The 16,194-nt window shown below is 40.1% G+C and overlaps 1 protein-coding gene across 1 annotated transcript in view; it reads left to right on the forward strand.

Moving 5' to 3' along the window:
* Window positions 1–1,264: 1,264 nt before the first annotated feature.
* The window catches only part of LOC122751722 (carcinoembryonic antigen-related cell adhesion molecule 20-like), a 32,482-nt gene continuing 17,552 nt past the window's right edge, over window positions 1,265–16,194 (forward strand). The window contains exons 1-2 of the mRNA XM_043998871.1: window positions 1,265–1,316; window positions 5,630–5,986. Of these exons, the coding sequence (XP_043854806.1) occupies window positions 1,265–1,316; window positions 5,630–5,986 (409 nt within the window). The remainder of the gene's footprint in view (window positions 1,317–5,629; window positions 5,987–16,194) is intronic.

A 16,194-nucleotide genomic window follows, 5' to 3' on the forward strand; every position in this document is an offset into this window, starting at 1 on the left:
CAAGACCCTGAATTACCAGCATTGTGAAGTACTCTTTAATACACCATACCAGAGATTTACTGGAGCCAGCTTGAACTGGATTGAGAGATCCAATTGTTAATTTTTCAGTATGAGCACTAATACCTCAGAAGTTGGTGAATGCTACAAATCAGGGCTTGATTTATTGTTTTATTGGTTGTTTAGACTTAAGAAGGTGATGAAGAAAATGTTAATAATACAGATTAACCTAAAAAGTGTGTTGAGTGTACATTTTCCAGAGGTGGTTATTAAACATTTATCAGTAGACTCTTGTTTGTATACCACATGTGTGCCTAATTGACATCATCCATTGGGTTTGTACCCACTGTTCCCATATATTATGTGTGTATTTGTCGGTGAATGAGCCCCAGGCTTTCTGGTAGGTTTTTTTTTTTTTTTTTAACAATTGCTCTTACTATATACTATCTTAGTAAATGTCTTTGCTGAAAGGTAATTACAATTTAGCTAATTTTTTCAAAAGATTATTGTTAATGGTAGACACACTAGTGGGGGCCCCAGAGCTATGGTGTTAGTAATATATATTCCCATAGGATTTTCCCTAGAATCCAAGGGAGTAGTCACCCTTCTGGAGACCTAAGCAGTAGGTTTGAGTGCTAGTGAACGTTGGTGGAGTGTTCACAGAGGAGGTGTTACATGGAAACAAGACAAAATTCACCTCCCTCCCCTCAAGTAGGCAGGCATCGCTCAAAATAATATGGTATGAAGGAATTGTGATAGGCAGGTGGAGGATGAACCATTACAATAACATCACAAACCCATAAAATAGTTATTGTATTACATATTATTCAAGAAAGTAAATAATTAACTTAAGCCTAAGTGGCCTATGGCCAACACGTCTGCTTTTCCACCTCAGGTAAAGCTCAGAAGGGAATTCAGTTAGCTCCACCTCCGCAAGGCTGTCTGTCTCTAATCTGCTTCCCATCATTGTGGTTTCCTGTTTTGGGTCACTCAGTTCCCCCCATAACAACCTCCAAGGGGCAGGGTCAAAACCAAAGTCCAAGTCCATAAGACTCTTGAAGAAAGGAAAAGAATGAAACTAGAGTTAGAGGAAAAGCCATCTCAGCCACCAGAGATAGAGAAGGAATAAGAGTTGGGAAACACTTCCTGGTGGGTTGGAACAGAGAAGCTATTAGGGCTGGTGTGGGGACCAGCCTCCAAGCCTTTGTCCGTCTTTAATCAGATACTTCAAGAGATCCGGGTGAGACAGAACTTGATGCCAGAACTCATGGATATTCCCCATAGGGGTTTCAGCCCCTGGAAGAGGTTTCTGCTCACAGGTGAGAGAGACTAAAGCTTGGGAAAGTGGGAAATGGGTGGGGGTGACTATCAGTCTCAATGAGACTCCTGGGAGATGAAGGAAGAAAGAATTGGATTTGGTTTCCTGGCAGAATGGTCCTGGTATAAGAAAGCTAAGTTGGGGGAAAAGTGGTAATAATTGAGTTTAGGGCATAGGAAAGAGTCCACAAGTTAGGAGATATGGGTCCTCCTTCTGGCTCTGACATTAATATCAGTTAATGTGTAGCCTTGTGTTAGTCAGTTCCCTCTCTGTGCCTCAGTTTTCTCTTTATTTGTTATATTTTAATTTATTTTATTATAGTCTAACCTCAATAATTTACTTTATTATGTTTTAATTATTATATAAAATACATCTAATTTAAAATTTAATTTTACTTAAATTTAACAAATAAGTTAAAGTTTAATTTTAATTAATTTAAAATTGCACTATACGGTTTAAAGATTTTCTGGCTCAAACCTTCTGATGTTACAATCTAAGATTTTGAGATTCTTTGAGTAAAAGACTTATGAGTTTGATTATTTATTTTTTTTGTGGGGCAATGGGGGTTAAGTGACTTGCCCAGGGTCACACAGCTAGTAAGTGTCAAATGTCTGAGGCCAGATTTGAACTCAGGTACTCCTGAATCCAGGGCCGCTGCTTTCTCCACTGCTCCACCTAGCCACCCCCTATGAGTTTGATTCTATGATTCTACCTCTAATGTTCTATGATCTGGATCCTAACATCTTGTGGTTTTTAACTCTAAAATTCTATCCTTCTGCCTCTCTTTGAGCACGTTTATGCTTCTTCCTAGACCTACTTAGGGGAAGGACAAGAAAAAAAAGAGGCTGATATAGATAAGGAAATGGATGGGTAGAGGAGATGGTTAGCCCTTCTTCCTGGGCCCCCAGGCTCCAGTCTCTCTCTCTCTCTCTCTCTCTCTCTCTCTCTCTCTCTCTCTCTTGCGGGGCAGTGAGGGTTAAGTGACTTGCCCAGGGTCACACAGCTAGTAAGTGTCAAGTGTCTGAGGCCGGATTTGACCTCAGGTACTCCTGACTCCAGGGCCGGTGCTTTATCCACTGCACCACCTAGCTGCCCTTGGCTCTGGTCTCTCTTGATGGAGGAATATTTCTTTTTTTGGGGGGGTAGGGTGGGACAATGAGGGTTAAGTGACTTGCCCAGGTTCACACAGTTATTAAGTGTCAAGTGTCTGAGGCTGGATTTGAACTCAGGTCCTTCTGAATCCAAGGCTGGTACTTTATCTACTAAGCCACCTAGCTGCCCCCTAGGAGGAATATTTCTGTTCTCATCCTTTATTTGAATCAATCACTAGAGCCATTCTTGGGAGGTAGGTCAGGGCTCAAGGCAAATGACCCTGTGAGAACCTCTCCCTGCCCTGCATCCCTCTAAATGGTGTTTGTAGAAAAGAGTGGGGCAGGTCCTTTCCTAGTTACCACAACCTACACCTGATACTGTATCCTTAGCGTTTCAAGCTGTTGACTTTTTTCCATGATCTTCCTGCATCATTCTCATTTCTCTTAACAATTTCCTCTGCCTCTCTTACTTTTCCTTCTACCTCCCTTACTTTATCTTCAAAGTCCTTTTTGAGCGCTTCCATGGCCTGAGACCAATTCATATTTTTCTTGGAAGCTTTGGACGTAGGAGCTTTGACTTTGTTATTATCTTCCTCTGAGGGTGTATTTTGATCTACCTTGCCACCAAAGAAACTTTCAACGGTCTGCTTGCTTTCTTTGCCTGCTCATCTTGCCAGGCTATTGCTTGGCTTTTAACTCCTTCTTAATGTGGAACACCTGATACTGTATCCTTGGTGGAGGGAGGACTGGGTGATTTAGATGCTAACTGTACATAAGCCCAGTTGAGGGGCACAGATCACCATCACCCCTTCCCTTTGTTTGTCTGAGTTCTTGAATTGCTCTGATAGATGTCTAGCCGTCTTCAAATCCAGATCAATCCCCCTCTCCCCTCAATCCTCCACACTCAAAGGCAGCTATGGGTCACCACAGGGCACAGAGTGCCTGGCTAGGAGTCAGAAAGACCTGATTCAAATCCAGCTTCAGACACTTAGTAGATGTGGGACTCTGGGTAAGTCACTTAATGTGGTTTGCCTCAGTTTCCTCATTTGTAAAGTAGAGATAACAATGTCATCTATCTCCCAGAATTGTTGTGAAGAGTAAATGAGATAATACTTGTAAACCAGTTAGCATGGTACGTGGTATATAGTAGACATTTAGTAAACACTTGTTTTTTTCCTTTCCTTTCTTCCAAAGGTAGATCTGCTGATTGTAGATTTCTTCCCCAAGCAGGGACGAATAGTTCAAGTATTATTATCCCCCCTTTATAGATAGGAAAAGTGAGGCTAGGGCAAAGAGCAGCCAAGGTGGGGTTGAACCTCCAGGCCCAGGACACCAACCACCATGCTCTAGATAGCTTTGGAGAGCATCTGTGGCCTAAACTTCCATCACCCCATGGGGCTCATGATGCAGAGTTCTTCCCTCACCCCTCAATAAAGTCAGGCTCATTCTTGGAGGATGAGCACACTGGGCATTGCTGGGTCCACACAGGAACCCTCTCTAGCTTGATTGGACCTGGCAGACAGGTCTGGGGCTCCAATGGTAGGGCCTTTGGCATCCATCATCACCTCTGGGCCCTGATGCAGGCTCACTGGATGGTTTTAGGATGCGTAGGCCTGGCATCCACTAGCTGTCTGATTAATAATATCCGTCCACCGAGTCTCGTTGAAGAGGAGGGATTTCAGAAACATTGCCTGGATCCCAAGGTCAGTCCTTCAGAGACTTTCCTCACCCTCACCCCTGGTGGGTTCTCTTCTCCTTCTCCTGACTTTGGACAAACCAGCTCCTCTCTCTGGCCCTGAGCTTCTCCCATTATCAAACAAAGAGCTTGGAATAAATAGCTTTGCATTTCCCCCTCTAGATCAAAATTCCATATTCTGTGCTGGAAGGTCTAATCCAGCAATGGCATCCAATATTCTGTGACCTGTTCATTCTGTTTGTGCACAGATTATCAGAGCCAAAAGATCCCTTAGAATATGGAACACAGGCTATCAGAGCTGGGAATGACTTTAGAACAGGGAATGTCAGAGCTGGGAGGGCCCTTAGAACAGGAGATGTCAGAGCTGGGAGGGCCCTTAGAACAGGGGATGTCAGAGCTGGGAATAACTTTAGAACAGGGGATGTCAGAGCTGGGAATAACTTTAGAACAGGGAATGTCAGAGCTGGGAGGGCCCTTAGAAAAGGAAATGACAGAGCTGGGAGAAACCTTGGGACATGGAAGGTCAGAGTTGGAAGGGGACTTATTATAGGGAATGTCAGAAGTAGGAGCTTCCTTAGAACAGGGGATGTCAGAGATGGGAGGGCCCTTAGAACAGGGGATGTCAGAGCTGGGAGGGCCCTTAGAAAAGGGAATGACAGAGCTGGGAGAAACCTTGGAACATGGAAGGTCAGAATTGGAAGGGGACTTATTACAGGGAATGTCAGAAGTAGGAGCTGCCTTAGAACAGGGGATGTCAGAGCTGGGAGGGGCCTTAGAAGAGAAAATGACTGACCTGGACAGACCTTAGAAGCCATTTATTTTTCCTCCCATCCTCCATGAGAGCGTCTTGGGAAAGAGACTTGATCAGGATTATAATCACAGAAGTGTCTCAGGGGAACATACCTTGGAGGTCAACCCCTTCCTTATTTTACAGCTAAAGAAACCAAAGGCTAAAGAGGTGATATGACAGGGCAGCTAGGTGGTGCAGTGGATAGAGCACCGGCCCTGGAGTCAGGAGGACCTGAGTTCAAATCCGGCCTCAGACACTTAACACTTACTAGCTGTGTGACCCTGGGCAAGTCACTTAACCCCAACTGCCTCACCAAAAAAAAAAAAAAAGAGGTGATGTGACTTGTATGAAGTATCTAGGGTAGTAAGTGACAGAACTGGGATTATAATTCAGGGCAGATGTATAGATGTGTATATATGTATACATGTATATGGATATATATGTGTATATACACACACACATATATATGTATGTATGTATATTTATATATCTTGCTACTAGACCAAGATGGCTCCAGAGGAGAGACTTGTGACTTTGCAAAGCCCTTCCTCACTCAAATCTAATTCATTGCAAATCATGACGTTACCTCCCTGATGTCATGGTCCTCTTCGAGAATGAAGGATTAACAACAAAAGTCCCATCTCAAAGGAAGCTTCCACTGTAGGTTGGTTATGTGGCCCTGTCCTTGTCCAATGAGTCTCATTGGTCTCTTTATTTGTCTTCTTCCCCTCTCCCAGTCTCTATCCTTACCTTATGGAGCCTTTCAGGTGCTGCCCAGCTCACCATCATCCCCCAACCATCCATCGCTGTTGTGGGTGAAGATGTTCTTCTCTCCCTCCATGGCCTCCAAGAGGGAAGTTACACCAGAGTGACCTGGTTTGAAGGGACCGATTTTATGAAAAGCATCCTGTCCTATGAACCTGAGACAGGGAACGTGATCCGAGGTCCTGCATTCACCAACCAGGAACTCCTGCAATCCAACAGTTCCCTCATCATTAAGGGAATCCAAGGAACTGGCCCCAGATACTTTACCATCCTGGTAGAAAGCAGAAGCAGTGGGCTGCTATCGGCGACAGGAGGTTTCCAAGTCTATGGTAAGAGTCACTCTATAGTTGGAGCTGGAGTCCATGGGATCTAAGAAATTTGGGGTTGGTAGTTTTTGGTTGAGGAGGGAGACCCTGTCTTCACATCCTTTGCAAGTTGACCTGATTTCATAGAAAGGATGAAGTCTGAGACTCAGGACATTTGAGTTCAAAAGCAAGTTGTTATTTTTTGCACATACTTGGACCAGATTCAGTGGAGTTGGACAGGGGAGCAGTGAGACTACATCTGGAGGGAAGTGTAGTCATACAAAGGGTGTAATGGGAGAAGCAGGGATATGCCTGATCCTCCAAAGGGCCTAGCTCTCACCCTCAGGGAGGAGGAAGGAGAGGGGAAAGATGTAGGAAGGTGCAGGGTGTTGGGGGAAGCCGACTCCAGGAAAGAGGTAGGATGCTCAGCATTAATGCCACAGTTTGAGGGGCTAAGGTTCTCCTTTGCAAAGGAAGTGTATTTCTCAAATATCAGGACCTTGTCCAGGGAACAGGAATTTTATAGGCAAGATAATTAAAGGAATCTTGGGGGATAACCAAGATGGTAGACCCTGATGGTAGCACAAAGAATGCTGGACTTGAAGCCAGAGGACTAGGGTTCAAATCCTGCTGTTGCTCCTGAGTGTCTGAAAGAAATCTTAGAGGTCCTTGAATCAGTTACCCCCTCTTTTTTTTTTTTAAAGTGAGGCAATTGGGGTTAAGTGACTTGCCCAGGGTCACACAGCTAGTAAGTGTTAAGTGTCTGATGCCGGATTTGAACTCAGGTCCTCCTGACTCCAGGGCCGGTGCTCTAACCACTGCACCACCCAGCTGCCCCATAACCCCCTCTTTTTACAAATGAGGAAACTGAAGCCCAGGGATGTTCAGCTACTTGCCTAGAGTCATATAGGTATTAAGCAGTAGAGCAAGTAGAAGTAAGTAGCAGTTAGTAAGTAGTCCCCTCTCTGATGCCTGCCTAACTTTCCACCAATGAGTACAAACAATGCATTTTCCTCTAGTGGTTGCATTATTCTAATTTGTGACATATTTCCATGGAGCTGGAACCAATAAACATATTTTACATAATTATAACTTTAAACATTGCAAATTCAAACACATAGGAACATTTGAGGGGATTCATTATTTGTACAAGTAAGAATGCCTGTTAGGGTATAAGGTGTAAGGAGAATAGGAAGGTGTAGGAGTAGATTGGAGAAAGCTTTGAAGGCTAAGAAGATTATTTTATATTGGTTCTGTAGGAGATAGGGAATAACTGGAGTTTATTGAGTTTGGGTGTGACACAATAGGACTTGTGCTTGAGGAAAAATCACTGTGGCAGCTGGAGGATAGACTGGAATGAGGAGACACTTAAGGTAGGCAGACCCACCAGCAGGTTATTGCAATAGTCCAGGTGTGAGGTGATAAGGGTCTGCACTAGAGAAGTGACAGTATCAGTTTAAAATGTCCAATGAAGGGGCAGCTAGGTGGCGCAGTGGATAGAGCACCGGCCCTGGAGTCAGGAGGACCTGAGTTCAAATCCGGCATCAGACACTTAACACTTAACTAGCTGTGTGACCCTAGGCAAGTCACTTAACCCCAATTGCCTCACCAAAAAAAAAATGTCCATTGAAGACTACAGGTCAGCAAAAAAAATTAGGGTTGAATAAGTAGATTTGAGAATTGTCAGCATAGAGATGATAAGTGAAATCATGGGAGATGACCAAAGGAAAAATTATAGAGGGGGAAGAGATGGAGTCTGGGATAGAATTTTGGGGAATGTTCATGGTTACCGGTCTTGAACTGGATGAGGTCTAGCAAAGAAGAGCAAGCAGTAGTCAGATAGGAGAAGAACAAGGAGAGAGTAGTGTCCCAGAAACCTAGAGAGAAGAAAGTGTCCAGGAAAAGAGGGTTATTGATCATGTCAAAGACTGCAGAGTGATCAAGAAGAATGAGGATTAAAAAAAGGTCATTGAGTGGGGGCAGCTAGGTGGCACAGTAGATAAAGCACTGGCCCTTTGAGTTAAACCTGCCTGCTCTACAGACTCAATATGTTTGAAAAATGGAAACTGCCATCTTCCCTTATATCTGTTGATCCTACGAATTTCCCCCAGAGGTATCCTTGATTATTTTCTTATTATCTTCCCTCATATATAATTAATTGCAGAGTCTTTCTACTCCCTTGGTATTTCTTAATTCCTTCAACTTTTGTTGACCCACACAGCCACATCCCAGCCCAGGCCTTTATTACTTCCTGGGTTTTTCTGATAGCACCCTGCTCATCATTTTTTTTTTTTTTTTGCAGGGCAATGGGGGTTAAGTGACTTGCCCAGGGTCCCACAGCTAGTAAGTGTCAAGTGTCTGAGGCTGGATTTGAACTCAGGTCCTCCTAAGTTCAGGGCTGGTGCTTTATCCACTGTGCCACCTAGCTGCCCCTACCTTTATTACTTCTTCTTCTTCTTCTTCTTCTTGCAGGGCAATGGGGGTTAAGTGACTTGCCCAGGGTCACACAGCTAGTAAGCGTCTGAGGCCGGATTTGAACTCAGGTACTCCTGAATCCAGGGCCGGTGCTTTATCCACTGCGCCACCTAGCCGTCCCCCCTTTATTACTTCTTAAATGGACTTCTAGAGAAACCCTCTCCTTGGTCTCTCTGCTTCTAGGCTTTCCCTCTCATATATCCTACACACTGCTGCTAAAAGAAGCCTCTTAATGTGTAGTTCTGACCATGTCATTTGCCTTCTCAGAAACATTCCCAGAATACCTATCACCTCTAGGAAAAAATAAAGATTCCTTAGCTTGGCATTGAAGGCTGGCCACAAGTTTAACCTGTTGGTGAACCAGCTCAATTCTTCACTGTCTTTCTTTGAAATCCTTTATTCCAATAGCCTATTACCAATTTTGCCCTGATAAATTTCATTCCTTCTACAGTCAAACTTGACTACTGGCTATTATCTGACCTTGACATTCAATCTTTTACTCCTGTGCTTTCATACAAGCCACCCTCCATACCTGTAAAGGGCTTCCTCTGTACATATATGGTATGTATGCATCTCTCTATATGGTACATGTAGGCAGGACTGAAATTTCTTAACAAATTTTATGGACACAGATTGCAATATCTTTATGCCTATCCAATACAATAGGCACCTTATTATTTTGGTATCTCAGGAGTATCAGAGGATAATTATTCTTCCCTCTCTACCATCATACATTGCCATCATCACATCTTCTTCTTTATCATCATCATCAATCTGTAGCATTTATACGGTGGTGTCAAATTTGCAGAGTTTTACCATCTCATTTGACCCTCACAACAACCCGGTGAAGGATGGGCTTTTATTATCCCCATTTATAGATGACATTTAGGCAGGTAGAAGTTAAGTGACTTGCCCTGAGTCACACACCTAATAAGTGGATTTGAACTCAGGTATACCTAACTATAACCACGTATTCGCTGTGCAACTGCCTGGGTGCCCCCTATGATTTGTGAATGATGTTTTAGTTCTACTCCCTTCCATGAAGAGAATACAGAAATCCTATGTTTTTATGAATATTTGATAAACCTATGTATAGGGTTTTTGTTCATTTCATTTACATCCATCTAACTCTCTTGATCCTAATTTACATGAATTTGCCTTGTTTCTTGACAGCAAAACTCAGTTCTCATCACATAACTGAGTTTGATATGAATTATCCCCTCTTGAATGAATTTCAATGAGAGTGAGGTTCAAGCATTGCCTGGCATCACCCCATTTCCTTCTCCAATGTAAAAGCTTTTTCTTGCATACCTCTTTTGTGTGAGAAAAGTTTCCCCATTCTACCTCTTCTCCCAGTGCATCCCTCTTTTTCATCCCTTCATTTTCTTTAGAGATCATTCCAACATAAGTGATTCACAACCACTGTCTTTGTAAACTCCTTCTGACTGCCCTAATAATGATTTTTAAAAAGTTTGTGTGAATCAGGGAACAACAAAAGAGTAAATAAAATTTAATTTGAAAAAATGCTTTGTGTTATTTCTGTGAACGATATAACAGAACTTAATTGGTATTTAAGGGATAGCTAGGTGGGGCAATAGATAGAGTACTGGGCCTGGAGTCAAGAAGACTCCTCTTCCTGAGTTCAAATCTGGTCTCAGACACTTACTAGTTGTGTGACCCTGGGCAAGTCACTTAGCCCTGGTTGCCTCACTTTCCTCATCTGTAAAATGAGTTCGAGATGGAAATGTCAAAACCACTCCGGTATCTTTGCCAAGAAAACCCCAAATGAGATCACAAAGAGTGGAACATGAATAAAATGACTGAAAAATAATTGTTATTTGAATATATCAGGCATTTGTAAGTTGTTAGTTAGGTCTGTGAGAACTTTGACCTCACCCCATTCCTGTGAGTCAACAGAAAGTATAAGTCACTTCAGGCTTCTTCCTGTCTTGTGTTCTGAGTTACAGATTATTAGGTCTCTGGGTGCCAACATCTTTGCCGCCACCTTCTGATTGCACCCAACTTAAGGAAAAAATGTGAGGTAGCATTATAAATGAATTGGAAATTGGGATTTGTAACTGTGATATAATATCTTTGTGGTAAATTTCATGTTATGGCTTAAAGGTTTCTGCTAAAAGTATCTTAATAGAGTTTTGGAAGTTTGCACCTAGGATTAAGATTAAAAGTGAGCAGCAAGAGTCTCTGTTTCCTTATTGGAGGTGAAATATGTATTGTTCTGTTTAAGAAGGTGATTTGATCTACTAGAGAATAAACAGACTTGAAGATAGTTTGAAATAATTGTTCAAGTAAATTAATAGCTAAGGTGCCTGAGTTGTAATAGACTATGCAACTCATAAAGTAACAGTTAGCAATTAATTGGTCATGGATAAGGAAATCTATTAAGGAAAACTTTAGTGGAGTGAAGAGTAGTTCTACAGATAGTCTGGGATATGGTTGAGAAATACAGATTACAGGAACTGAGTAAATAGAAGGAAGTAAGGGAGTGGTGTTAGATCAGAATGTGAAAGGAGAACAAGAAAGGTTCTGTTCTGGAGGGCTTTAATCAAAGTCCATTGGAAGGATACATAGAGAGAGGAAGAGAGGAAATTTAGGTAAATAGGGTTTGAAAGTAAAAGAGATTCGGAATTTTGAAAAGAGAGATTTGATGAAAGTTTTTGATCTCGAGATCAGAGGGAAATAAGAAATGTTATATGTTTATTCTTTATGATATGGAAACCATAGTAATATAATTGCAGCATAAAGTTCTTGGACTCCAAAGCAGGGAAATGGGAATGTGAAGTTGCCACATAAAGCCTCTTCCTATCTCTGGCCCAGGGCTAACTGAAAAATCTTGGGGACTGTGGGAATGGGAGTGGCTAGATTGTGAATAGAAAAGGATATTTTTTTTTTTGTTATTTAAAAGGAAATAAAAAGATAATTATAGGGAGCTGGAAGTGTTACCATGAATATTTGAAATTAAGCTAATTGATAAAATAAGTTCTGAATTTTAAAGTACAGATAATTAATGATTCTTGGGGAAAAAGTTATTTGAAGTTTTAAATGTTACCACTAGTGATTAAAAATCCAGATTAGATTTGGACAAAATTTTCTTCTGAAATGAAATAGGATAATTGTGGTATATTAGAACCTAATTCAAATTACACTTACTATTTGGTATTAAGATAAGAGTCTGAAAAACCTGAGTCAAAATCTGGTCTCAGAAATTTGTCAGCTGTGTGACCTTAAATAAGTTACCTTACTTCTATTTATCTCAGTTTCCTAATTCATGTGTTATTTTAAAAATAATTACTATAGACACTAGTTTTGGGTAAACATATTATTAATTTATCAACATTATACTAATAAAGGATTGACCACATGTCTCCCTAACTTCTCATGGTCTCAGGTGACTTGGTAGAGAAAGCAGGGAGAGAGCTTCAGCATGCTAGTTAGTATAAGCAGGAGAAAAGCCCCCAAGAGACCCATGTGGTCTTCCAGAAGGACAGCATATGGTCTCAAGGAGACCCAAGAGAGACATCAAGATAGACAGAAACCATGTGGTCTCAGAGAGTCAAGGAAGACCCAGAAGACACTCCAGAAGTCCTAGAAGTCCCAGAAGACCCAGTGTGGCATCTTCCAAGGGCTTTTAAAAAATCCTCCTTTCATAGGGGTGGACCATAAAGCTAATTGGGTCATTCATTATACATCAAACAAATCTAATTGGTTAGCATCATTCAACTTTATTGGTTGATGTGACTTGAAGGTAGTCTACATTAAAATGAACTTTAGAAATGACATCAGGTAAAAGAATACAAAACACCTCAAGTTTGCTCAAGCGAAAGTCCATTATCTAGGTGTGGTTTAATCCCAGCAGTCCTTCACTCATGTAGACAAAATAATCTACCTCCATTCCTTTTGTTCCCTAGGGTTTGTCCCATATGAGATTTGATGAAGTTTCTCAAGGACAACTGACTTTCTGGAGGTTGGGGGAGGGGGGGGCAAGAAAGGACTGAAAAAGCGATCTCTGGGTCTCCCCAAAATTGATTATTAATAATTATTTTCTCACATCCATAAAGGAGATAAATCATAGTATCCACTAGGGTTGTTGTAAGGATCAAAATGATATAACAACTGTGAAATGCTTAACACAGTGCCAGTACTTTTATTATTTCTTTAATTGAACATAATTATCTCATACTGGGAATCTGTATTAGACTTTAAAAATTATTAGTATAAAATGTGTAAGGTGATAAAATGAATGATTTTCTATTCATTTGGAAATTCATTCCACTAAATTGATGTCATGTGACTGGCAACAAGTTTTGTTTTATGATATTGTGAATGTTATTGTGTTTCTAAATGTTCTTGTATTGTAGATTTTAGGAAACCATTGTATGGGAAATAATATTTTAAAAATTATTGCAATTGTATCATTGGAAAATTTAACTCTTTAATCTGGATACTGTAAAATTATTTCTTAAGTTATTAGAGACTATTGTTATGATATTAAAAGCCATCTAGGGGCAGCTAGCTGGCACAGTGGATAAAGCACTGGTCCTGGATTCAGGAGGACCTGAGTTCAAATCCAGCCTTAGACACTTGACACTTACTAGCTGTGTGACCCTGGGCAAGTCACTTAACCCCAATTGCCTCACCCCCCCCCAAATCCATCAAGTATGTAATTGGGTATATTTTAAAAGGGAAGAATACTTAATTTGTGAAAAGAAAAAAGAGGAGAGGAGAGAAAGAAACAGAGAGAGAGAAAAAGAGAGAGAGAGAGTGAGAGAAAGAGAGAGAGAGATGTCCTTATTGGTAAACTTGTCAAGTTTCTTGGGACTATCTGCTTGGGAAAGGTAAAAAAGATCTTATCAGACCCATGAAGTAACTTGTGATTTGGTTTACTGAGAAAATTGGGTCTTCTCTTCCATTATAAACTTTCTTTTATGGGGGGGGGGTGGAGAGGGAGGATTTACAAGTTTATTTATAGTATAGTAGTGATTTATGATTATGAAAATTATGAAGTTATAACTGGAAGTATATACTTACATCTTGAACCAATTTAGTCTTAACAGACTCCAGTCTTAAAGATTTAATTATACTTTAGGGATTAATATGTGATACTTTAAGAGATGGATATCTGTTAATCTGGAGATTTATAGTAATTAGCCAGTATTTTAATGTTTTTTTAATTGGACAATAATATATTATTATCTATATGGAAGTCCAGAATCCACCAGGATGAGTTTAAACTAGAGAAAAAGAAAAAGAAGAAGAAAAAGATATTGATTGAATTTTTATGTGTAAATCCTGGTAAACTCTTATTGCTAACTTACTTATTACAGCATGAGAATAATAATCACTTATCCAGCCCTAAGCTATGATTAGTGAAACTTTGCTATCTGAGGTGAAATCTCTTGGGACTGTAATCTGATATTATTCTGAGTTTTGAATTCAGGTATACTTGTCTGGATGATTATTAAGTCAGTAATCCACCATTTGAGGGAAATGCCACCAGCTATTCAATGCATCCAGTACTACAGGTGGATGCCTGTGCTTGGGAAAGGCTGAGGGAACAACCTTGGTGGAGACTAAGGTAGAATCCTCTTGACTAAGTTTCCCCATTTATTATATTATTTCCTTTTTGAACGGGACTGTCTCCCACTTGATTAATTCTGAGTTTTGCTATTATACCCTGTGAAATAAAATGGAACTTGGTTGAATGATTGTTCCAAATATTAACTATGACTCTTACCTGAAATCAAACAGAATGAAGGATATTTTATCCTATTATACCAGTGTTGAGTCATTCTGTGCACTTAGAGGACCATTTTTGATGCCCTTATAAGTATAACCCTGCTTCTTCCTTTCATAGTAAATCTCTAACTGGGGCAGGTAAAGATGTAATTAAAAAAATATAATGAATCTTGTAACATTAAAGTACTTCTACATTGCTACAATGGGACGCTCGTATGAAAGATCTAATTGTTTGTAATCTGAATTTGTAGGCAACTAAGAAAATTAGTCTGGGGCAGCTAAGTGGCTCAGTGAATATAGTGCCAGGTTTGAAGTCAGGAAGACTCACCTTTCTAAGTTCTAATTTGGTCTTGGATACTTATTTGCCATGCGACCCTGGACAAGTCTCTTAACCCTGTTTGCTTCAGTTTCATCATCTGTAAAATGAGCTGGAGAAAGAAACGGCAAACCACTCGACTATCTTTGCCAAGAAAATCCCAGATGGGATCACAAAGATTTGGACACGACTGAAATGACTGCAATGATAACAACCACCACAAATGACAAAGTTCTTAGGAATTACATGTCTCATCTTCCCATATAGGAATGTACACAGTTTAACTTTATTGTATCCCTTATGATCATGATTTTATCTTTATCTTTTTATGCTTCTCTTGAATATTGTCTTTGAATGTCAATTTTTTGTCTTCAGTTCTGGTCTTTTTATCAGAAATGCTCAGAAGTTCTTTATTTCATGAAATATCCATTTCTCCCTCTGAACAATTCCCCTCACTTTTGTTGGGTGGGTTATTCTTGGGTTTTTTTTTTTTTGTGAGGCAATTGGGGTTAAGTGACTTGCCTAGGGTCACACAGCTAGTAAGTGTCAAGTGTCTGAGGCCGGATTTGAACTCAGGTACTCCTGACTCCAGGGCCAGTGCTCTATCCACTGTGCCACCTAGCTGCCCTGGGTGGGTTATTCTTGATTGTAATCCTAGCTTCTTTGTCTTCCAGAATATCATATTCCAAACCCTCCTCTCCTTTAACATAGAAGCTGTTTAATATTGTATGATCCTGACTGTGACTTCATGCTATTTGAATTTTTTTTATTGTTGCTTGAAGCATTTTCTTTTTGACCTGGGATCTCTGGAATTTGGCTATGATATTCCTTGGAGTCTCAGTTTTGGGATTTCTTTTAGGAAGTGATTGGTGGATTCTTTCAATTTCAATTTCACCCCCTGAATCTAAAATATTTGGGAAGTTTTCTTTTATAATTTCTTGAAATATGATGTGTAGGCTCATTCTTTGAAAATGACTTTCAGATTGTCTAATAATTCTTAGATTTTCTCTCCTCAATCTATTGTCCAGATCAGTTGGTTTTCCAATCAGATATTCACATTTTCTTCCATTTTTTTTCATTATTTTGACCTTGTATTATTGTTTCTTAATGTCTCATGGAGTCATTAGCTTTCCCTTTCCCAATTTTAATTTTTAAGGAATTATTTTTTTTAGTGAGCTTTTGTACCTCTATTTTCCATTTGACCAATTCTGCTTTTTAAGGAGTTCTTTTCTTCACTGAATTTTTGCGTCTCTTTTTACCATTAGGTCAATTCTGTTTTTAATGTTATTTTCTTTAGCATTTTTTGTGCCTCTTTTTTTTTTCCAAATTGTTAATTCTCTTTTCATAATTTTCTTGCATTGCTCTCATTTCTTTTCTTAAGTTTTCTTCTATCATTCTTATCTCTTTCTTTAACCATTCCAGTAATTCTTGTTAGGTTTGGGTCTAATTAGCATTTTCTTTGAGGTTTTGGTTATAGCTGTTTTCACATTATTGTATTCTGCTGAGTTTGTGTATTTGTCTATCATGCCACTGTAGTAGCTTTTTAAAGTCAAGTTCTGTATTTTTCTATTTGCTAATTTTACAGCCTATTTTTTCACTTTTAACTTTCTGTTTAAGTTGGGCTCTGGTTACCTAAGGTGAGGAAGCACTGTGCCAAGTTTCAGGGTTTTTTTGTGCTACTGTTTTC

This window comes from Dromiciops gliroides, chromosome 3 (genome assembly GCF_019393635.1).
Source record: "Dromiciops gliroides isolate mDroGli1 chromosome 3, mDroGli1.pri, whole genome shotgun sequence".
Taxonomy (NCBI): Eukaryota; Metazoa; Chordata; class Mammalia; order Microbiotheria; family Microbiotheriidae; genus Dromiciops; species Dromiciops gliroides.